This window comes from Solea senegalensis, linkage group LG18, assembly GCF_019176455.1.
Source record: "Solea senegalensis isolate Sse05_10M linkage group LG18, IFAPA_SoseM_1, whole genome shotgun sequence".
In the NCBI taxonomy this organism is placed as follows: domain Eukaryota; kingdom Metazoa; phylum Chordata; class Actinopteri; order Pleuronectiformes; family Soleidae; genus Solea; species Solea senegalensis.
This window is the reverse complement of record NC_058041.1, coordinates 5,601,233-5,625,673: the sequence shown is the minus strand read 5'-3', so window position 1 is coordinate 5,625,673 and position 24,441 is coordinate 5,601,233. Positions and strand designations below refer to the sequence as shown.

At 39.2% G+C, this 24,441-nt stretch overlaps 4 protein-coding genes across 8 annotated transcripts in view; 1 reads left to right on the top strand and 3 right to left on the bottom strand.

Annotated features, from left to right (window-relative positions):
- Positions 1-436: 436 nt before the first annotated feature.
- Positions 437-7,880, bottom strand: tmem235b (transmembrane protein 235b). Its single transcript, XM_044014385.1, has 4 exons — positions 7,460-7,880; positions 6,661-6,741; positions 6,087-6,224; positions 437-1,189 (listed from the first exon to the last, which is right to left on the bottom strand). The coding sequence occupies exons 1-4, from the start codon at positions 7,638-7,640 to the stop codon at positions 930-932; spliced, it is 660 nt and encodes a 219-aa protein (XP_043870320.1). The 5' UTR covers positions 7,641-7,880; the 3' UTR covers positions 437-929.
- A 1,179-nt stretch (positions 7,881-9,059) lies between these two features.
- birc5a (baculoviral IAP repeat containing 5a) lies at positions 9,060-11,521 on the bottom strand. The gene is made up of 4 exons (XM_044014253.1): positions 11,322-11,521; positions 9,907-10,016; positions 9,383-9,500; positions 9,060-9,257 (listed from the first exon to the last, which is right to left on the bottom strand). The coding sequence occupies exons 1-4, from the start codon at positions 11,427-11,429 to the stop codon at positions 9,165-9,167; spliced, it is 429 nt and encodes a 142-aa protein (XP_043870188.1). The 5' UTR covers positions 11,430-11,521; the 3' UTR covers positions 9,060-9,164.
- A 337-nt stretch (positions 11,522-11,858) lies between these two features.
- Positions 11,859-19,339, top strand: faap100 (FA core complex associated protein 100). Of its 2 annotated transcripts, none has more exons than XM_044014248.1 (8): positions 11,859-12,134; positions 12,235-12,353; positions 13,008-13,885; positions 14,083-14,233; positions 14,301-15,216; positions 15,745-15,867; positions 16,130-16,216; positions 19,150-19,339. In XM_044014248.1, the coding sequence occupies exons 1-8, from the start codon at positions 11,979-11,981 to the stop codon at positions 19,219-19,221; spliced, it is 2,502 nt and encodes an 833-aa protein (XP_043870183.1). In that variant the 5' UTR covers positions 11,859-11,978; the 3' UTR covers positions 19,222-19,339. The 2 variants fall into 2 exon arrangements, with proteins under 2 accessions (XP_043870183.1, XP_043870182.1); XM_044014247.1 differs by lacking the exon at positions 19,150-19,339 and adding an exon at positions 16,902-17,150 and having other exon boundaries at positions 11,860-12,134.
- fscn2b (fascin actin-bundling protein 2b, retinal) overlaps positions 17,151-24,441 on the bottom strand; it is a 22,964-nt gene continuing 15,673 nt past the window's right edge. For all 4 annotated transcript variants that reach the window (XM_044014251.1, XM_044014252.1, XM_044014250.1 and 1 more), the window contains 4 exons: positions 20,858-21,014; positions 20,042-20,163; positions 19,573-19,740; positions 17,151-19,477 (listed from right to left, as the gene is read on the bottom strand). In XM_044014251.1, the coding sequence (XP_043870186.1) occupies positions 19,272-19,477; positions 19,573-19,740; positions 20,042-20,163; positions 20,858-21,014 (653 nt within the window). In that variant the 3' untranslated portion in view covers positions 17,151-19,271. The remainder of the gene's footprint in view (positions 19,478-19,572; positions 19,741-20,041; positions 20,164-20,857; positions 21,015-24,441) is intronic.

Sequence of the window (24,441 nt, the reverse complement as noted above, 5' to 3'; positions counted from 1 at the left end):
TGAACAGCGAGTGTAAGTACATAATATAATCAGACTTTGCCTGTATTTCAACTTTCAGGCCAATCAACGTCAAAGACCAGAATATTATTTACTTTTTAAAGCTAATTGGGGCGAAGTGACAAAAGAGAAATTATAGTATTTATTTAAAAACTGAAGGCTGCATCTGCTGTTTCCATAGTAACCTTATTTTCTGACGTCATCAGTGCTCCTGTACTGGTGTCATTCAAGCAAGTGGCTCGTAAAACGAGAAACACAATAAACAGTTACTCTGAAACATGGTTGGTGAGGGAACAATAAATCCGATTAAAGAATAAAATTCATCCTAAATAATAAAAATAATCACTTCACATAAATGATCACTATCATTTCTATGCAGTTTTTCTTTCAGACCCAAAAGCATAAAAAACTTAATGCTGCAGTGAATCTGCTGTGACGCTGCACCAACATTTATTACACATTTCTTTTATAGAAAAACAAGCAGTCAACAGGGCACAAAATGACCTAAACAGCAACAACTATACACATGTGACCTTTACACCTTGAACAATAACATTATACAAATAACATGAAATCAATCACGAGCACGTGACATGCTCCGAGAATAAAAATGTATGTAAATGTTACGTCAAAATGTAAAATGTTAACCCTAACCCTAACCCATGTTTGGCACAGATTCAATTAATAATCAGCATGATTATGGAGAGTGGATATGAAGAGACACTTCTCTTCAAACCACAAGAGGGCGACACTGGTCAGATGAAAGTCAGACCAGTCAGACTACACCTTCCTTTATCAAGAGTCACAGGACATGAATCTATTCAAAACTAAACTCTGTTAGACTAATTAATAGAAAATTCGATTAAATTCAGGTTTTGTACCAACATACCTGACTGCTCCTCCTCACTCCTTCACACACAGTTCAGTACAGTTCAGTGCCTTTCATGATTGCCTTGGATCCACTCGGCCCTGGATAGACTGCTGCGCTGCTGCTTGACCATCTGTGCAGCCGTGAGCAGCAGAGCTCCGGTGACCAGCTCCAGGCCGTAGGAGAGCCAGGCCAGACCCAGAGACCAGCCGAAGGAGGTGCGGATGGACGCCAGGTCCTCTGGCTCCACCAGCCTCTCCGTCTCTGCCAGGGCCTCGTACGAGTACAGGATGTAGAGGCTGACGCCGCTCAAGGTCGGCAAACCTTGGACATAGAGAAAGAGGAAAAACATTAAATCAGAGTCATGTTTTCAAACAACGTTTGATTTATGTATTTAAAGGAGAAGTTTACATTAAGGAAATCACAGACGCCAGGGATTATTCTCTTAAACTCTCACTTGACAGAGCATAATGAGTCCTGCAGCGTTTTCACTTAATGCTCCTGTGAATGGTTTCAGTCTTTTCTCTCTGTGTGTAATTTACTGAGACGACAGCAAAAACAGCTCAACACTGGAAAAGATTAAAAAAATAGCAACAGGAAGAATCATTCTTATAATTCAACAGTTGAAGATGCCTAGATGAAGCAAGCAATCACTTTCCTGCACATTTTTGATATATTTAAAAATGTCATGCAATGGAGTATAAATCAGGTTTTAATGTGATGGAAACCTTAACCACTAAACAAAATCAGTGCCAATTAAAGTTTACAATACCTTAAGAATATGTTTGCTGCTTTATTTTGCTGTGAAACAGCCTTTTCGACCTGTTTATCAACTACTCATCCTCCCACACCAAAGCCCATTGAGAAAATCAGTGTTTTTAGCTCACAGGGACACAGGAGCTGCTGCTCTCCTGCTGCCTTATTTGGTGCATTTGTGTCACTTAGTTAAATCCAAATTAATAATTTCAAAAACTGTAATCATTAAAAAAAAATTAAACTTAATGGAGGCAGTAGTGGATTGACATTTCCTGTGTGCTGTGATGTAAAATCGCTGATTTTCTCTATGGACTTTGGTGTGGGGGGTTGTTAGCGTATTACATACTTCAGTTTTCAGGTGGTAGAGGCCGTCTAACAGTGAGGACAAACCAGCAAACATATTCTTAAGATACCGTAAGAGTATATTTTTATTAGTTAAGCATTTTGTTAAGTTTTCAGCCATGTTTTCGGTGAGCAAAAGCTGGTCCCCGTTGTAGGAGGTTCACCAGGGGTACAGTCAACGCCAAATGGTGCATTCTATTTACAGTTGACCACGTTTCAGTTAAGAGGCCGGGGAAAAAACATGGACACAAACGTTTCTCAGGCTAGCTAGTAGCCACTGTCAGCAACACCAGTCAATAACAAAGCTCTACATTGTATTTTAGCACACACAGTGTAGCTGTTACAAATTAAACAGTACTATGTGTACAACTGATTTACAAATACAATAAAATGGCTATTAACGGTAGAAGTAGCAGTGTAAGTGTGTCAAGGTGAGTTTGGTCCAAGTTTCCGAATTGGAATACCTCGCAAATTCCACGTTGTATGTGTTAGTATCTCATAAAGCCACACAATTATGAACTTCAAACCGTGGAGGGCAGCATTACACTGCACTTTGCGAGCAGAAGAAAAAGAAAAACAAACACTGAACAATCACTTCAATAATAATCTCCTCAGGTCAAGAAATTCTATTAAAACTTCATTTTTAAAAGTGCTGCTTAACTTATTAAACTCTTCCCCGTGGGTGTTAACAATGGAGCTGGAATGCAGTCAAATGCTTTTATTCAATGGAAAACATTGAATGTATTTCTGTTTTTTAGGTCAACCGTCATTGTACTACAGCAAGTACAGAGTGCACATTCACAGCAGTCAGTGCTGTGAGCCCAGGGCTCATCAATAAAACCAACAATAATGCCGAGCCATTAGCCAAGCACAGCCTAATATTATGAGACACAGGAAATACACTGACGCATGACTTGTCCTCACACACAACATCCAAATCAACAGAGACCCGACCGACTGACACACACACAAGTTTCACAGTGTTGCCATTGGAAACGCTTTTAATTTTGACAGCTTGCTACTGGTTTTAACGGGATGTAATTGGAGCGCCAAGGATACCCAGTGTGGGACTAATAATCATTCTTATTACAATTACACCCCGAGGTGCTGCGGGTTCGGAACATGATGAGGAAGCAGTTTCTCATTTATTTTTTTATTTTTATGATGTTCATTGTGCTGAGCAGAGGAGCCGAAACAAAGACGAGTGACAGGAGACAAAAAACACCCCAAAAAAAGAACAGAAAAAGAACTGATAAATGTAGACGCTAGTCAAAAAAGACTGTGGAAAGAGCTTTCTGAACAAGAAAAATGTCCTTTATTTTATTTTCTCATATTGTAGAAAGATGAATATATTGGTCGTGATAGAAATGGTCACAGTTAGAACACAGAGTATTTAGGTGGCTTTTTTCTACCATTACTTTGTTAAAACGTATGTGTTGTAATGTAACAAAGTACAAATATTTTGTTACTGTACTTAAGTGCAAAATTCACATATCTGTACTTGTTATTGTTATTTATACTAATGTCAACTTTTACTCCACTACATTGCCTCAAGCTATCTGTGTTACCCATTACTACCAAATAAAATCAGAAGAAGAAGAGTTGGTATTATGGTCTGTATCTGTGCCACATAAGCACTAAGTGTTAAAGTTAAAGTTAAAGACCTGAACAACTCAACAACAAAAACACACTTGGACAAAGTTGTCCTATTAACAAGTTCACACGACCACTCCAGTCTACTTCAGGCCTTGATTTGATTCCATGTTTGTTGCCATGTGCTGCTGATTAAAGCGAGAGTGTAAAGAGTCCATTTAGGAAAGTGTTGATGAATGCACAAAGATTTTCTTTATGGAGGTCATGAGCTGTTGGCAGGAGAACGTCGGAGAACGTGCCAGAGAAAGAATATTGAAGAAGAAGAAGCAGGGTTTACGGTCTACGTTTATAAACTGACAGATAACTTCATTACTTTTAAGTAGCCAGGTGAATGTAATAGTGCAGGTGTGATTAGCAGTAATCTCATTCACCAGATAACCGTAGGGTTAGGGTTAGGGTAGGGTGAGGGTTAGATCTAGAATTTATTTTTAAATTCTAGATCAATAACGCACACTAAAAGAAACAAGACCATTATTTTAAAGAGTGGTGATGAATTTAGCTCCATTAATGACGTTCTGCTTGTTCAGATTATGACACTTGAATGAGATAATCAGATTTATGGACTGTTGTCTTAATCTGGTTAGACAGCTTTTTTCCTGTTGGTGCAATTTAGTGTCAAAAGTCGTTCTATCTTTCTTAATAAATGCTGGTGTCTTCTTCATTACAAGGAAAACAGGCCAGCGTGAGAAGTGCTGAGATGGGAACACATCCATGTGAATCACTGAACATAACAAATGACATGACTTTTATATTATATTATATATTATATTTAATATTTTACTAGTGATAGGGCAGGAGGAAAGGACCATGACATTCTTTAGAGGCACTGGGTGATGCATTTCCACTACCGTTTTAAACCAATTATCACAATTTCTGACTTAATAATTACACATAATCATTCACTAATATCAAACACGGGGTTCCACAAGGGTCTATTCTGGGCCCTATACCATTTTCACAGCTAATAACTTTTGGATGATTTGGTGATTTGGATGTACTTAGGAACATTTGTTGTTCCTTCCTACAACCACATATTGTTTCATAAAAGTATACATTTTGATTTCTTTCATCCATTTTCGACCAGTTTATCCGCCACATGAGAGTTTTTTTCTTTTCCATTTCCAGAGAACTTAACAAGAATTGTATGTCCTCCGCCGTCCCAAAGAAGAAATGTGGAAATAGAGGGAGTATGGAATGAATGCAGAACATTAGGCAGATGCAGATTTTTGGTTTGAATGGTTTCCAAAGCAATTTTTGCATCACTGCGGTGTCTCCCCACAGAACGATAAAAGCTCTCATAACCCATCTGATAGAGAGCATGAAGAGGATGAAGCTCTTCTGATGCAACGAAATGAGGCAAAACGGCCTTACACACACACACTCGTGGTGCACACACACACACCGGCCCATTCATGCAAACTTATTCAATATGGCCAAATCAAACTCGGGTGATAATTAACTTTAGTGCTTTTGACCACATGAGATCAATTCTCAGCCCCTGCACATGAAGTGTTACAGTCTGCTCAGTTTAGCCTCAGCTCACTGACCTCTTTATACACTCACTGGACACTTTATTACGAAAGTGTCAGGACTGGTGAGTTCTTCCACTGCTGCAAACCATGGTTGTCTTAGTGACTGTTCTATCATTTGGAACCAGTGTGGTAATTTTGTATTAGCTGTACCTAATAATGTGGCCACAATCCTACAGAATCTGCAATCTGTGAAATAAACACTACATTTTCTTGTGAACAACTGAAAGATCAATCTGTATGGATGACAAAGTCAAGATGTATATACCAGGAATTTTAATTTCACTATGCTAGTGTGTGAAGTATATGTGAGGAAGAGGAGGAAGATGAGAGAACATGACTTACACCACTGTATTTTAACGTTGGTGATAATGCTGTTGCTTCAAGAGCTCAGTATTTTCTCAGGTGGTACTTCTCAGAAACAAAACAGCGCAGTGTTCTCTCCTGAGATTGAATCCCGTTCCCTCGCTGCACGCACCGCCATTTAAGTGAAATAATCATCAACACAATCGTCATAATTATCAACTCTGCTTTCATTAATACCAGTGGCTAATGGCTCTGGCTTCATTTAAAAACAGAGGTAAATGATGCAGAGCAGAGACGGAGGATTAGTGGTGAACTTTCTCTCGCTCTCTTGAACTTCGACAAACTGTCGTTATGTGGAATCTTTTTAAGCATATAGCCAGTAATGGTGGGTAAACTGCTACTAAACTGCCTTGACGACTCGGGGTGTTCTCTTTTGTGGTTTAAGTGAAATTTCCTCAGTGCATTCACATAAAAACCCCCAAGTGTTTTTTTTTATACACAGTAATAAAGACTGTGACGTCACGTATGAGGTCACACTGACGTGGTTTGTGCCACGAGCCCTCAGCGTCCAGCTGAACACAGGTGGGTTGATAGACGGAGGAGGGTCAGTAATGGAGGAGGGAAGCTGAACTTACTGCAGATGAAGAAGTAGGAGGCCGTGCTGGTGAGGAGAACATGGCTGCGAGTCAGAGAGCTGACCAGGCCGCAGATACCACCAAACAACAGGAGGACCAGGCTGAGAGGAAGCAGCACCACCACTGCCCTATGCATGTCTGTGTACACACACACACACACACACACACATACACAACAGGATAAGTAAAGCAAAAAACACCTTGTGGTTCTTATTTTCAAGCACCTTCAAACACATACAAGGTCCCTTTTCAAGGTTTTCCAGCACCTCACAGCTGTGGATCTACTTAAAGTAAATGTGGGAGGAGACAATATTCTACAATACATACTCAAAAGTGTATTTCCTCATAGTAGAATGGTAAATAAATCAAAATAAAACACAAACCTGCCACTTTATTAGGTACACCTGTTCAGCTTTGTTGTTCTAATCAGCCAATCACTTGGCAGTAAATTAAGTAGACATGGCCATGCTCAGTTTGGGAATAAATTATTATTATATTATTATAGCTCGGTATTACCCAAAATCCTTTTAAACGCCCCCTGGAGTTTGTCAAAGGTGGAGAAAGAAAGACTTACTCAGCAAGTGCAGCTCAGTGTCAGAGTATCTGGAGTAATCGTCTTTGAAGGAGTCAATGGTGTACGCGTACATCTGGCCACCTGTATGTAAAACACAATAATAATAATGATGATGATAATAGTAGAAATAATACATTTACTTACAAATACAAAATGTGCAAATATTAAAAACAAAGCAGTTAAAAGAACTGATTGTGGATAAATGGTTTCACTCAGTCAGTATTAGTAATTGCTGCAATAAAATGTCTTTATTATATTGATATTGATGAAACGTATACTGTAATATGTATTGTTATTGAATTATTGACTAGCCCTAATTAAACCCTATAAGTAAACAGACAAAGCAATGGGTGATTAAAGCTCCAGTATGTAACTTCAGTCACCCAAACACTGCTCTCTTTAAACATCTGTTTTGGTATTACATCGGTTTTGGTTTCTTAACCTAAAGCTCTCCCCTAACATTCGTACAAAAATGAAAATTTAAAGACTCCAAAGACACAAACAAAACAGTAGAGAAACATGAGAGTCATGTGAAGGTTTCATCAACATTGAGTAAACTCATTTGATGGTTCAATGGCTCTAACCTAAGAGATATTTGTTTATATTTAAAAGTTACACACTACAGCTTTAATCACTGGCGGTTTGTTTTTAACAGGTGGGCTTAAATAGATTTTTTTAAACATAATGAGGCTAAAAAAATGGTAATTTTAAATAAGTGTAATTTTCACACTAGATTGTTTATTTTAAACAGGAACATTTAAGTTGAGGGGAAAAATACATAACAAAACTGGTACTCAACCCTCGTTGATGCTCCACAGTCCCGAGTGGGAACTCATGTCCTCAAAATCGCTCGCGCTGTTCAGTGGGTTCATCTCGATGATGTACCAGTACTCGGTTCCGAGGGACGTGGCCAACAAGACGAAGCTCAGGAGTCCACAGATCCCTGCTGCAATCACCAGAGAACCGAAGGTTACCTTCATCCTGCTCTGAAAGCTTCTTCAGCAGCAGCAGCTCACTGTGATGAAGAGGATGATGACGATGAAGATCCAGATCTTCAGCCTTTTACGCGCTCCTTCATCACAGGATGATAGAGGATGGTGCGTCAGCGTGTGCCAAAATCTCCACCGAGGTTTTACATTTCCGTATCCAGTGTCCAGCGGTGCATGTGAGGAGGATCAGGATTAAAATTAGATTAAGACAGAGACCCACTGAGGTTTGAGGGATTGAGTCCGTGAGTCCGGATGAGGAGCAACAGCTCCAGTCTGGGAGGGACTTGTCTTCACCAGTGCGACGCGCAATTTTACGCATGAAATGGTGGAAGAAAAATAAACAATGGGGTTAAAACAAAGGTTGCACACAGAGACAGTGTGGGGCTGGAAACAAACATTTACAACAATTTTATTTAAATTACGCATCAATGAGTCCTCATTGACTTGTTTTTAATCCCAAAAAGCAATCCTTCTCGACCGGATTAATACAATTTTTGATTAAATACGAAATTATTGTGAACATGTAAGCACAATTTCAACATTATATTGTGTTAATAACACCAGAAACACTGACTGAACATTTAATTTGTTAACATTATGAGCAGGGATCAAATAAGCAAATATATTGGATAAAACAGTACTAATGTTGTATTAATGTTGTACCTTGTACTATAATGTACATTACTTATTTTTTATAGTAGTAAATAATAACTTGGTAAAACAATGGAAAATATGTGGGGTACAAACAAAGGACAGAAATTTACTCTATCCAGTAGTAATTATTAATTAGGATTGACAGAATTGGCACTGCACTGTTAATATTCTCATTATTAAGCCATAATCGGAGTGTTTTTGAAATAAAATGCTATTAATTAACATTATCTCCTTGTTAAGACATTAGGACAGTGGAAATTGCATTACAAATAAAATGCTATTACAATATTAATATCACCTACCTCTGACAAAATTATCACCATACTACAACATGTGACTATGTTCTGGTGAAACACAAAGGACAAGGTGGTACGAGTTGTGTTTCCCAAACCTGAAAAATGACAATATTCCCAAATGTCTTGTTTTGTCCAGGAACCAAAATGATTCAGTTTTAATGATTTCTTTGTCAAGTGGAACAAAGAAACCAGAAAATACTCACGTTTAATCAGCTGAAAAATCAGAGCTTGTTTAAACTATTAAAAAACAACAACTCAAACTGATTAATCATTTACCAAAACAGCTGTAACAATCAACATTTCAATTATTTAAACTGGAATAAATAGCCACTGATTTGGCAGTCGCACTGATTGTTTTACGATGATTTAGGTATTTTTTTCATTGACGTCGGGAAATGACGTAGGTTGACTGATTAAACATATTGTCGTTTCAGCTCTTAGCAACATAGTTTCAGACTCGTTAAATCTGTAAATTAAGGACAAGTTTATTTAAAAACAGAAGTTAAAAACCATACACATAAACACACACTCTCTCAGACACACACGTTAATTTGCAGCCAGGTAGTCACTCCTCTCCCATGGCCGTCTTTATGATGTCGGCTCTCTTCAGTTTGGCTGCCTCTTCAAACTTTGTGATGGTGTCGTTGCAGGATTTATTCTGTGATTAGAGGGGAAAAATGAAACCTGAATGAGTCGCTCATGTTGCAGAGACTGGTCTGTATTTCACCAGAAATGTCTGCAAAAAAGTGAGTCAGTAATTTTGAAAGTCACACATAAACATACAATGATGAACTTGTGTCTCTCCTTCTGCAGTTTAAAGAATTCCTCCACAGTCAGATCCTCCACTTTCTTCTTAAGGGTGATGAAGTGACAGGAAGATGAGTGAGATTTGTGCTCCTTTCTAATGGAGAGACAAGATATTTTATTCTCTGGAGATCGCTTACACATCGCTCTAAAAGCATGTAAAATAAACAAGATACAGCATATAAAGGTGTTACAGGAATGGTAGTAAAAATAATCAAGAACATAACAATTTGCAATTTCTATTGTAAACTAGTTGGCAGTGGTTTGTAAAAAAAAAAAAAAGTTCTATAAAGACACTTCACATTGTGACAAACTAATAACAAAACAACCCATAACTTTAATAAAAATGATGGAGGGCTTCATTAATCTTTCTTACTGATCAATTACTTTAACATATTTATATCGCAGACTTGTTATAATATGATCATTATTTTAATATTAGATTATAAAAACTCCACCCTGTTGCACTGAATATGTGAGCCACATAAGGTTTTATGTCTTACTCTGGATCATCCTCTGGCTCCCAGCCTTCGAGCTCTTTGAGGCAGAAGAAACACATGGCGATGTCTGGGCTGTTCTCTGAAGGCGTGTGAATGAAGCCAGCTTTAGCCATCTGCAATAACAAATAAAAACATTTTCATAAAACGTGTTCACGAAACAAGTTGACAGAGAGAAAATTAACAAGCAAGTTGATTATTCCTTAAGTCAGTCAGTCAGTCATCATCTAACCGCTTTATCCTCCACCAGAGGGTCGCGGGGCGATAGGCGGGGTACACCCTGGACAGTTCGCCAGTCCATCGCAGGGCCACACACACAACTAGAGACAAACAACCATTCACTCTCACACTCACTCCTATGGTCAATTTAGAGTGTCCAATTTACCTAATCCCCACATTGCATGTTTTTAGACTGTGGGAGGAAGCCGGAGTACCCGGAGAGAACCCACGCACACACGGGGAGAAAATGCAAACTCCATGCAGAAAGGCCCTTGTTCCAACCGGGGCTCGAACCCGGGTCTTCTCGCTGCAAGGCGAGAGTGCTAACCACTACACCACCGTGTGACCCTATTCCTTAAGTACTTATTTTATTTCTTTATGTTTTTGAATGAACAGATTCATTTTGTATCATAAAAATATGTTTATATTGTGAACTATTTGTCGTTCTACATTTAAACAAACTTTTATTTTGAAACAATGTGAAATATTATTATAAACATTATTATTTCGATGTCTTTTTCTCAAAAAAGTTGGACTTTACTTGATTTCACTAGAGACGGTGGGTCAGGTTACAGAAGAAAATGTGTTTTTTTATGTAAACATTTACATAGAAGCACTAAAATAAAAATAGTAGGTAGCAACAATATTTGATATGAGTTGGAGTCACTTGATATGTACATTATGAAAATTCAGAAAAAAATACATCAGACAATGTTGACAAATAAAATATGTTTTAAATAGTACAATTTGGCATTCATTTGGAGTGAGTCATATGACATTGAAGTTATTAGCAGCTCAAATGGGGGATTTGGTGACGGTCCCTAAGTAAGTGAAAGCCAACAAAATACACAGTCATCACCTCAGTTATTAGCACTTTTCAATTGTTCTACAACTACAGCAACATCTAAACCGCACATTTTTATAATAAGACTTAAACTAACCTATAGCTCCTCTACGACACTTTAAGCTAATATCCCAACATGAAATCTCATCTGAGCACTTTTGTGATAATGCATTTAGCGAACGAAACCATATGTAGTAATGAGCATTAACCCCACAGTTTGAGCAGCTAAATATGAAGTTTGTAGTGTATGTCTTATTTTAAAACTGATGTCTTTCTGGCTCCCGAGCCAATTGTTGTTGTGTTAGCTTCGCTAGCTAGCCGTCAGATAGAAGTATCTCGTTCGTTCACGTTCACTCACGTTCTCCGGTGTGCACATGCAGTCCTCGTCGAACGGCCAGCCAGAGAACGTTTTCAGTCTGTTCTCGTAAAAGTACATCTTTGTCTCTTCTGCAGCGAGCGCGTCCATTTTGTACAGTGTTAAAATAATATTTCCTCTGACGACGACAGACAGGCCAACAACCAAAGCCCAACGTTTTCAAATTTCAGCCCACAGTTCAATTCGAGGCTTCTGATTGGACCAGTGATTCTTCTTCGTGGCTATATGAGTAACGTGGACTCTCCGGAAGTCTGCCACCTAGCGGTCTTCACCGAGCGGACTAATTTGGCTCTAGATGTTAAAGAAAAGCGACCCAAGTACAACTTTATCAAGTTATATGCATGCAATATGAAATAATGATATGTTTTACCATATTTTGTGATACCGTAGTTTGGTTTTGGAGTTGTACTAATGCGTAGTAAAAGTACACCCACCGCCCACGCGTTTGAATTCGCAAATGCTCATGGGTCATGTAGTTTTTTTCACCTTTGCTGTAATTGGCCCAAAACGTGACGCGCGGAAGTTCAGTCTGAGTTTCCTGTACTTTGTAAACAACCGGCTCAGACCAGGGTGAGCATGCTAGGAGGCTAACAACAGTACCTGACGGTCTCCTCCTCCATCTTCTCCAGTGTTGTTGTTATGGAAGGTCGGTGTTCTGTTGAGACATTGGCAGACTTTGGCTTTTTAGACGCATCATTCACGCCGAAAATTACTCCTGGTTTTGGGCCAGACTTGTTCGTCCTTACAGGCAGTGATGAAGTCTATGTTTTTAATAGTGAAGAGAGAAAACTCACTGTAAGTTAAGTTAAATTGACACCACAATTATTCACTACACACAGAAGAAATGTACAGGAGGAGGTGAAGATAACTTTCTGTCGTGTTGTGTTGTTTACAGCTCGTTCTCCAGTTTCCTGGTCCTGTCAGTGATCTGGTTCAGAGTCCAGACAAACAGCTCATCTATGTGTCCTGCAGCAGTGGAGTTTACTGTGTCAGCCCACAATTACTGCTGTCCAGGTTTGTGTTATAATGTAGCCATTTTGTTGACTGATGCAAGATTGCAATTTGGTGTCCCACCCACTATAAAAGCATACACCACTATATTCTATTTTTTTATATACTTAAAATATACTGCAGTTATTACATAAGTTGTAATAAAGTCAGATCATCTAACAACAAGTAGAGAAAGCACTCATCCGCCAAGGCTGCTCAGGTTCGAACGCAACCTGCATGTCCAGAAAATGTCATCCTTTATATGTTGACTTATGCTGCTCCAGACAAACATAACATACCCTCTTGGATGTAATTAAAACAATACACTTGTCACAATAAGCCAATATATTAGAAAAACCTCATAAAACAGAACAGATAGTTTTATAAAATATGGATTAAACAATTTGTGATATATACTTGAATGAATGATGTATTTATTTGTTATTTCTCTCTCAAGATGTTTTAAGTAATTTTGTTAATAAGGTGCCTGACTGCTGAATTTGGTATATCTCTAATTTATGTAAATGTAGGTATAGAGTAAATCACAATAATCCCAATTAGAGACAGAATAAAATTGTATATCAGTTTCAGATCCCTCCAGTTGTGCTGATCTTGGAGAGATGTTACAGTTGAGGAAAGCTCAACTGGACATTTACTGTGACCTTTTAACCTCTGCAGGACTCAGAACCATCCTGCTGATGTGTCCTCTGGTCCACCTGAGCTGCAGATCTCCTCTGACTCCCTCGTCATTGGGGAGGAAGGAGTGTTGTCTCTGCTCCTCGTCGGCTCTGTCCTCCTGCTCCTCTCTCACAGAGACACATTGTGGCTTTTGAGTTTGTACAAAACACCAGAACCAGAGTCCAGCAGCTGCGAGCTGCTCGGCTCCTTCAGTCTGCCTCTCGTCTCGGCTGCTGTATGTGACGACGATGAGGCAAAGATGGGAACAAGAAGGAGGCCGGTCCTCATCTGTGTCCACTCTGTGTCCACGTCTCCATCAGAGGAGACTTTAGTGAACAGTCATTACCACCTGGAGTCTGTCCTCTTTAAACTCCTGTTCGGGGTCGATGCCGCCCTCGCCAAATCACCGGTCGTCCTCTGTGGCCTGCCAGACGGACGCCTGTGCTCACTCCCCCTGCGTCTCCCAGGATCACGACTCCGAGTCCTGCACAGCCTTGAGCAGCCAGTTGTATTTGTTGGAGCATCTGTCGTCACGGAAACGGCTCCAGGACACGCCCAGTGTTTGGTGGCAGTGGGAGAACAAGGCAGAGTGTTGCTGATGAAGACAGAGAATCCAGAGGGAGGAGACAGAGCTGCTGGTTTTCTGGAGACGTGTGTGCCAGGTCCTGCGGTGTGTGGATCTGTGGACAAACAGCATCTTTACTACAGCACTGGTTCAGACCTGCTGATGCTGGATCTGTCAGAGAAATCGTCCGGGAGAGAAGGTCAGGAAAAGAACGAGGAGTCGTTCAGGAAGTCCTCTGCTGTCGTCCACAGTCCCACCGGTCTGAAGGTGTGTAGAGTCTCGGCTTTGGCTGGACCTGCACGCGACGCAACAGGTGAGTGAAAAAAAGTGAACAGTTTCAGACTGTATGTAGTTGGTTATAATACTGGTGTGAGACGAGTATTTACTGAGAGATTCATCATCTGTCCTGATGTGACCGAGCCCGTGTTTGTTTTAAAGTCTCTTAACTGCCTCTTTGTCTCTGTCTTCTCATTAACTAACTAACTTTGGTTAACTAACTGTTGATAACAGGAGGAGTTCAGCTGCTGAGTCTGTCTGTCAGAGGACAGCTGCAGAAGATTCTCTTACCCGAGGAGAGGAAAGATTTGTCGAGTCATCCTTCAGCGCAGGTTTGTCGCAGCGCCGGGGATCTTCTGTCGGCCATCGGGGACGTTTGTGAAAGGTACGTGCAACAGCTATGTCCTTTTCATTGACATTAAATTATAGATAATCTGACTTTCCTTTTTCAGAGTTTCTGCGTTGAAAACTGCCATCAAATCCAAAAACCAAATCCTGAAGCACCTTAATCAGGTTCTCAACATCAGCTTCCTCCTGATCGAAGACGCAAACACTGAAGATCAACCTCCTAAGCAGGAGAAGCAGATCAGATGTCACACCAGGACCAGATGGAGCCGGCTGCTCCAAAAAGACTCCCTGAACCTGACGTGTGTCCTGGAAAACTCAAGTTCTTTTATTTTGGAACGAGGCTGGACACTGAGTATCACCGTGTTTCCTGTTTCCTCCTCACTCACTGCTGGAAAAGAAAGCTCCTCCACTAATTTTTCATTCCCATTCCACAATCTCTGTCCTGGGGAAACGTTGGACGTGTCGCTGCCTTTAGCAGCTGCGGGCGATGCCTCCTTTCCCATGAGGGTGAGCTGCTCCCTCCTCTTCTCGCTCTCCAGTCTCCTGGGAGAGCAGGAGGTCACGCACCTCCCTGGTTTGCAGAGCAGCTGTATCAGTTTGCCCTTGAACACTCTCACAGTGGACTGGCTGCACGTTCTGCAGGTGGACATAAAAAAAACCACCACATCTCACTCCTTCTACATCGAAGCAGATCCGATTCAAGCTTTTCTGAACTCACACCGGACTGAGTTCAGCAGACAAGTAGAGACAGGAGGAAGAGAAGGACCTTCAAAGACTGAGCAGGAACTGTTCTCAGCAAGAATACGTGTGTCTTCAGAGCTTCTGAGGGACATGTTGGTGTCGGATTTGAATCCACAGGGTTCAAAGTCAGGTCTCTGCCTGTCTCTTCTGGACTGGCTTCTGTCTGAAGGTCCTGGAGGAGGAAAAGGGGGACAGCAAAGAGACAAGATTGACCCGAGCAGCTCAGTTGTCCATGCTCGAGGTCCAAATGGAGCCAGAGTGAAACTCACGGCAATGGAGGTAAATAATTCAGTGTTGTTAGTGACAGTAAAAGCACAGTCAAGACTGTTTTAGGCAATCACCTTAGGAAAACAGACAAAAATCAATTTACCTTAAAGTTGAGGATGACTGGCTCCCAATCATTTTGGAAATGCCAGACCTGGTCTTTCCTCTCTTCTTGTCTGAAGCCTTTTTAGCTGAAGAACAAACTTTCTGAGGAGGTAATTCCAGAGAGTCGCCTTCAGCTGACAATTGAGACAAGGGCAAGTCAAGGGCGTATGTAGTGGGCTTGTCTTGGCCTTGTCCCCTGTTTTGGTCTTCAGTCTTTGGTCTTTTAATATGGTATTGACTACAACACCACGAATGAGCTTTCAGGAACCTAGTTAATAGGTCATGAACATGATGTGATTGTGTTTATATATAAATAACATCAAAGCAACGCAGCATATTTCTGCCTATGTTTTGGATTCTTTATATTACACATATTATGTACTGTATGCATCTGAATAAAGCAGACGTGTGTTTCATGACGGCTCCTGTGTTCTCCAGGTAAAGGTAGGAGAGGAGGACACAGGAAAGGAAGATTCCCTGAGCACTGTAGACGTTGAGGTTGAGAGCTCGTCTATAGCAGCAGTGTGTGGACTCCATCATGCTGTGCTGAGACGCATTCAGGTACAAATACACACAAAATATTGTCCCTAGGCCAAATTTACTCGCCGACCCCTGATGTAGATCGATTCAACACTTACAAAAATTGATTTGTTTTATTTCAAAAGACAATTAAGGATTTGGTTGAGTCAACGTATGTTTAATAAAGATTAAAGATGTGTCTAGACTTAGTTTGTCGTCTTCCGGGCTTGACATTCACTTGCTTTCAGATGAACACATGAAAGAGTTTGATGTGAAATTTGTGTCACTCTGTTCCTGGACACAGGCTCTGATGCTAAGTGCTCCCCAGAGAAGTGCATCCACAAAGAGGCTCCAGAGTTTAGGTTTAAGACCTGCACTGCAGCGAGCTGAGGTTAGTAACCACGGTTACTGGGTTACCGGGTAATGCTCTGTTTTTATAGTGTTTTAGGGGCTAATGTCGGATCCTTCCTATGAGGAACAGACAATGAATATTTAATAACTTTAAAAAGTCAATCAGTTAATGTGATTATTCATCATCACAGTGTAAAGATACAAAACTGCTGCTAACATTTTATTACAGAAGTGATGGCATTTACAAGGTTCCTTGAATGCATCTCATCCCCAAACAAATTTCCTGAATTTTCCCAAACTATCATTTCGGATGTGCACAAGTATGTGTACAAGTTTTAAATAACATGTATAGAATCAAGTTATCATTAATTTAACAAACATGAGACAAAATGACTGTTGAGAGATAAGGATGTCCCCAGAGACGGAGTTTCTGTCATACTGGGTCTTTTTCTGCACCTGTTTTTTTGCACTTTTTGTCCAAAAAATGTTTCATGTGAGAACAAAAAACAACATATTTGGTTACATTTGAGGATATGCTTGCGTGTTAATTGTCATTTACTCTCAATACATACTGATATTTATGTTTTTTTTTAAATTAAGCTGTTGCATTAAATGAACCACATGAACGAACCTTCAGGACTTTACTTGAAGGACAGTGTACTTTACTCTGCTTTAATATAACGTCCCTCTCTTGTTTGTTTTTTTTCCTCCTCCTCTCACGTCAGCGCCTGCTGCATCAGATCCAGCAAACACGAGTCTCGGGAGCGTTTGGTGTGGGCGTGTCCTCGGGGCAGACGACCGCGTCTCTTCTCGCCGTTTACACAGAACTGAGAAAAAACCCTCTACTCATCCTTTAAAACATTCGAATGTTCAAACCCGACCCACGCAGCTCTGCATTTAACCCTTTAACCTCTGCGTTACGTAAACCAAGTCTGAAACCGGTTCTGTAAAAATAAATCACATTTTTATCCTCATTATTTTGCTCAATGTTTAATTTTACAAACTACCAAATGATCTACATGCAACGACATTATAAACGACTTCTTTTTTCACAGGAGGTAAAGAAAAGTAAATGTTAATTATGTTGGAAACCACTTGTTGAAAGAGGTGTGAGCCTGCAAATTACACACTTTACCAATTAGCGTGCTTAAAAATGACTGTCACTAAACCTAGTGGCTACATATTCAGGTGAAGCTTGCTTGAAACTGGGATGTAACCCTGACAGCTGCTCAGAGCCCAAAGATTCAAAGTTAAGCCAGAATCATGAGAGATGAGCTGCTGTTAATGGGCGCGGCTAATCCAATATTATGCTCCTGGGCCAGTGGTTCTCAAACTTTTTATACCAAGTACCACCAGAGGAAGCTCATGCACCACTAATGGTACACATACCACAGTTTGAGAACCATAGGTCTGGGCTATTCAAACAAAGCGGATCAGAAGTAGACGCCAGGCAAGTCCCGTCGCTACCAGCTAATGCAGAAAACCTTCGAATCTATGTTGTGGTTAACGTCCATTAAAGCTATAGGTTCTAACCCTCATGGTTCTCAAACTATGGTACATGTGCCACCAGTGGTACGCGAGCTTCCTCTGGTGGTATGAGGAGGAAAATCAGAAAAACAATTAATAGGAAACCTGTAAACATGTATAAAACCTGGGAGAATTTTACAAAGAAGGGGATTAAATTAAATGAGCATCACAAACCCAACATTACCAGCCATACATGTTTATTTTTTTTTTACCACATTTTCATGCTAATAAAGAGAGAGAAAAATATAATTATTAACAGAGGATCCTGTGGAAAAATTGGAATGAGATAACACTTAACAGGTTGAAATGATGCTATTACTATGGGTGACATGTAAACTCTAGTGTTGTCTTACTGTTTGTTCAGGTGATCGTGAACAACGTCCGGCAGTAAACACCATGTTAACGACGGTGACCTCACTCATACAGTATGTCTGTGTCTCAAATGGCACACTGAGTCACCGCCTACACTCACTAACACTGTGACACCTGCAATACTAACTTGCTGTAGAAGGAGCGGAAGGAAGATGAATATGGAATAATAAGGCTGCAGCTAACCATTGATTAATCCATGAGTCGTTTGGTCCATAAAATGTCAGAAAATGTCAGAAAATGTCAAAACGATGTGTCCTCAACATGTCCATTGAAAGCTGTGATCTCAGTTTTTCTGCTTTTTCTTAGTTCTGCTGTGTTTAAGTCAAACTTCTCTTAAAAATGAGTTATGGTACATTTTATCCTGCACTTTTAAGGGAGTTTATAGAATACATTTGTCCATTCATTGCTTTAAATCCTTAATCCAGCCTAACTAAAATCTAACTGGTCAAAATGTAACCAATTATTATTGTCCTAATCTGTTGTAATCTGTGGTCCATAAAAATGTTGATCTCAAAATACTTTTGTTCTCAAATATCTTGATTTGTCCACAAACCAAAATGATCCACTTTTTAATTACTTTTTAAAACCAGAAAGGAATCTGAAAAACCAGAGAAACTTGTTTTAATAATTTAGAAAACACTCAAACCCTGAATCTATTATCAAAATAGTTGACAATTCATGTTGCAACCTTACACTTTAATCCTAATTTTATTGCCATTATTGCACTTGTTTAGTATTATTAGTTTAAAATGAAAGTGTCTTATGTTATATGTGATTTTTTTTCCCATATTAACACTTCATATTTGTTTAAGTTTGGGCTCAGTGCTCATTAATGTGCTCTCATGTTTTGGTCCTTTAAAACAACACTCAAACTATCAAAATAGTTCAGGATTAATGAAGTAATTGATTAATAATTGTTAATTAATCGTTGTAGCCTGACTGTATATCACACTGATGGATGTACGTTCTGAAATTGAAATAGTTTCCTCTTGCAGCAAACTTTTCCTGGACAAAAACACAAAGTCTTCAAGAACTCTCTCATCTGATAATCCACGTTCATGTGTCTTTTTCCAGATTATTTCTGCTACAGCAGAACCGACGAGGACAAACGTGGACGTGAAGTTAAAAACTGTAGATGAGTCGTGATGAACGTCAGATCACCTCAGTGACGAAGAGTCAAGCCCCTGGATTGTTTTCTAATATTCCCACAGAGCCGAGCCGCTCAGGCTGAGTCCGTCCCCCTTCAGCGTCCCTCCCTGGTCTCCTCGCAGATATTTGCCGTTCTTCCCGCGTATGGCGAGGCGACCGTGCTCGAGCAGCTCGATTGCAAAATCCTCCGGGGCCTCGCCGTCCGCACACACCAGCCCGGCGCTGTTCACGTACCAGAAGTGACCGGTGACCCCTGTTTTGGGATTTCAAAACACAAACACATCATCACAAAAGTCCAAAAGTCAAATAAATAGAAAATTAAAACCTTTTGCCTAAGACGAGTTTGACCTTTAATGTGGTACGCGCCGTTGCTGAACTGCAGGGTGAAGATGTCGTAGACCGATCTGCTGGCGTCCAGCGTGTTGGAGGTCTTGTGGTGGCAGATGAAGCCGTTCTCTCCTCTCAGGATCAACATGGGCCGGTTGATCAGTTTCAGGGTCAGCAGCTCGTCCTCACCTGAGGACACGGCGGGGACAGAGACAAAATGAACACACACACACAAACATGAAAGACACCTCAAGGAGCATGAGAGAAGTTGAGGCTAAAGGTCTGTACATACATACAGAGAGACTTGTTCTCTCTCCGTCATTTGGAAGACACATCATCTGGGCAGAAATTGAATCAGTTTCCTGTTGCTTGTTTGTCTTGTTAAAATAACAATAACATTTGCAAACAAATAAAATAAAGAGGAGTTTTAACTGATGAGATTCATGAGTGGAATAAAGAGAAAAACCAAAAAGTCAAAAATGTCTCTCACCTACGGAGTCACTAACAGCCAGCAGTTGTCCATTCTTCTTGGTGCAGATGTATTTTCCATTGTTGGCTTTTAACGCCACCTTGTGGCCGAGCCACTCCACTGCAAACATAGTGTTTGCTAACCTGCAGCGAAAGAAGAAAGAAACAAAGAAGAGGCATATATTTAATTTACTGACATATAACACGTGCATTTACATATAAACATGTTCACATTATCCCTCTTTATTATTATTATTTTAAATTCTATTTTTACAGTTATTTCTCCTTTTAATTTCTGCTTCTTCTTTGTTCTGTTGTGTTGAAATCAAAGTCGCTTAAATATCAGTAAAGGTACATCTAATTGCACATCTTTTAATGCGTTTATATAATACTTTTTAACTTTTTTTCAGTTTGATTTAATCTTGAATTTGAGCGTTTGAGCAGAAATCTGCATGCGGCTAAAGTGGAAAACTTTAATCTGTCATAACATATACGTCATGTAATGCAATGTTGATGTATGGTATGAACTAAAGCTGCAACACTGAGAATTAACTGTCAACTATTTTGATAATCAATTAATCAGTTTTAGTAGGTTTTTTTAAATAATTAAAACAAGTTTTCAGATTTTTCAGCTTCTTAATGTGAATATTTTTTATTTTATTTTATATATTTAACAAATAATCGTCATAACAGATTTCATTGTTTAAAAACAGCCGTAAAATAATCTGCATCTTCTGTAATGTAACAAGGTATTGGATCATTTATTTGGTGTCAACTCATGAGGTTTTGGAGACTTTTTGTGCAAAACATAACATAACATAAAGAGTTTTTCTCTCACACTTCCGTGGCCGTGCTCTGGATTCCTCCGTGAGCCACCAGTGCCCAGTAATTCCCCTGGCTGGTTCGGAAAGTGCACTTCCTGCTCTCCTTGTCAATCTCCATTTGGAACGTCTCCATGTCCGTCTCATCTTCCTGATTGGCCGCGAGGCTGACCCCTGCAGGGCACATCCTGTCATTAATACCTGAGCACAGCACACAACAACCTGAGGACTGTTTAGTGTTTGGAGAAATCCATCCATGCATTCATCAGCTACTTTCCTTTTCGCTCAGTGACACTGACGATACAACAGTGAAGTGAATTATGTGCCTTTTACTAAGAAATCTGTCTTAATTTAGCGTTAAATCCTCATAATAATGGAACCTGTTAATCTGTTACTTCTGCTCTGGATTAGAAACCTGCAGCTGCTGATCAGGTTGTAATTTTCATAATAAACAGTTAATAATCACATTTAATCTCAGGATTATGTTTTTTTTTTTAATGCATCCAAATCTGTGACCTTGGTTTGATGTGGAAAACATACAAACACCTTCCTGAGGTTAAATAAGTGCTTCTGTTTTGTCAGATTGCACAGCTCCATGTTGCAGTTATTCCATAATCGTTACTGTCTGTCTGACAGATTACAGTTTTCACGTTGCACTCACTTTTGTTTGGGTCCATAAGTGGAGGAGTTATTATTAGTTATTAGTCATTATTATTGAAAACTGAAGGGATTAATATTCTGATGTTTCCCAAAAGAATCACAAATTTGAGGTTCTGAACGTGCATAAAAAGTCATGAAATATTGTAAACACGTCAGCCATTGGGAAAAATGTTGGGAACATGTAATAAAAGAGTAGATGTGGCTAATTTGAAGTCTTCTTATTATTTTTACTTGAAAAAAATTGCACATTTGGAGGCCTAAAGCGCATGAAATTTTATATATATATAACAAAGAAATCATTAAAACTGCATTATTTTGATTTGTGGACAAAACCGAAAACAAAATGTCCAGGTTTGGGAAACACTGAGTAACACTTTTCAACGTTTTTCTGACATTTTATGGACAAAATGTGCACCTGAGATGTGACCAAATACATCCCGGGTGCAGCTTTTGGTCTGTGATTGCTGTGAAATGTCTTTTATGAAAACAAAAAAAATCACACTTATGTTACTTTAACTTAAGCTGTCATCTTCTCTTCAGCTGCATCAAGCTTCCTTTTCTGGTGTCCCACTGCTGAATTGAACATTACTGTGGTGGGAAATGAACAAGCTCCCTCATGTGGCTCAGAATTGTACTGCAGATCCTCTGAAATCATTAGAATTCATTTAGCTGAGCTGCTAAAAATCTGTGTGTCCAGACTCAGTCTTTTGCACACACACATACATATAGTGGATGCTTTTGTATTTAATGAGGACAATTTTCTCCCATGTGTTGCTGTAACTCCACTAACAGACAGATTGCAGAGAGATAAATCCTACATTAGATGCCTCACAGAATATCCTTTTTCTTAATCCTATAACAACGCTCCTCACCCATCTCCCTCCTCTGGTCATCCCTCTCCACCTTCCGCTCCACACCCCTGATCCCCTAAAAAAAAAAAAACGCTCCAAACAAACGCTCCACCTCCGCCCTGGCTCTCTGCTCTCTTCACTGCAGGGATCTGATATAATCAGCTTTCAAGAGCCTCCTGCCCAATCCCTCAATCCCCTCAATAAAAGAATAAAAGAAAAAAACAGGAAATGACCCGAGGATTTTAGGGCCCACACTTAGCAGGATGTACAGATAATTACCAGCCTCGCTCAGACCCTGAATAATCCAATATAGAGTGAGAACAAATCATAAAAAATGTAATTATGAATAGCTTAAAAGACCCAACAAAACATATTTTGATAAAATCAATATGTGGTCTAGAACGACAGTGTTGCCTTTAAGAATCTGAGATTATTGACAGAAAACTCAGTGATTATTAATAATATTAGAAGACAAAGCATTGTAATGCTATTATTTCAGCCATGAAGTGAGTTATTGCTTATTTTACATTCAATTGGGGAAACTTCATGGTGTCACAAAAGCAAAGATAGTAAATGTAATAGATGATAAACATGCATGTACAAAATTTATTTTTAGGATATTGACTATTACGCTTATTAAAATTATTCGAATAAACTTTACAGAAGTAACCAGAATATATACAGAATGGGCATGATATTTACTTTAATGAACAATAACATTTAGTTTTCATTATTAATGCATTTTCCTTTGTTGATTCAATGTGACGAGAAGCACTTTGTGTAATGTGGTCGTGTTTGCTTGAACCATGACAATAAAGTTGTTGGATTTTAATTAAAGGGTCACTTAAACCACAGCAATACCAAAGAATCAATGGGCCATTCACTTTTTGTTATTACAACTTAATTAAACTCATCGGAGATGTAATTGCTTAGCTAAGAAAAAGAAAAAAACAAAAATGCTCACAGCATCAGCTAACGTTGTTCTCAACTCTTCAGATACTAAAGCATATTAGATGATTAGATTTTTGGTCATACACAAAAGTATTTTGACAAACGCTGGACAAATAATCGTACTTTAGCATCTACCATTGTTAAACAACTAATATTCCCTAGCATATTAGCTGGCTAACATTTGCAAATTAGATCAGATGATTTGATATTTGGTCAAGTATTATGACCAGTCACAGCTACAGCTAGCATGGCTAAAGCTAATAATGGATATGCAGGTATTTGGTTGTAAGAGAAAATCATACCACGGCAACAGAAGCATATTAGCATGCTGGCATTTGCTAGTTAGATCAAGTTTAATTAGATATTTGGTCATAAACCAAACTATTGTGACCAATCACAGCAAAAACTAACAAAGCTGAACAACAGCCCATACTTTAGCATATTACCGAGCCACAACATTTGATAATTAGATTAGCTATGCAGTTAGTAAGGTCATAAATAAAACTATTATGACCAATCACATCAACATCTATTATAATTAAACAACTCATTGTGTGTTAGCTAGCTAACAAATGCAAATTAGTTTAGTAAACTTTTATGATTATGACCAATCACAGCTACAGCTAACATGGCTACAGTAACAGCTAACATTGTTAACCAAGTGTATTTTTGCATATTAGCATGCTACCTTGCTAACATTTGCTAATTAGATAAGATATGCAGGTTAATAACATAACAACCCAATCACAGCAACAGCTAACTTTATTGAACAACTACTCATACTGTAGCATATTAGCATGCTAACATTTGCTTGTTAGATTCATGTGTGATTAGATATTTGGTCAGAAACCAAACTAGTTCAAGAAAAAAACATAATAAATATCTGACATAAGGATGGTTTGCTAATGTCTGAAACGTCCAGAATTTTTGATACGAGCAGAAATACAATGTCTGACAAAGACATTGTTGTATGTGATATGTTTTCATGGTGATGTGATCCTGGTAAATCACTAATCCTAAACCTGTGCTACACTCTAGTGCTTTAAGGCCACTGATGGATGCATGCATATAAATGACATCTGCATAATCCAACACTAACACAGATTCAAAAAGGGCCTTGTTACAACACAACATTTGAT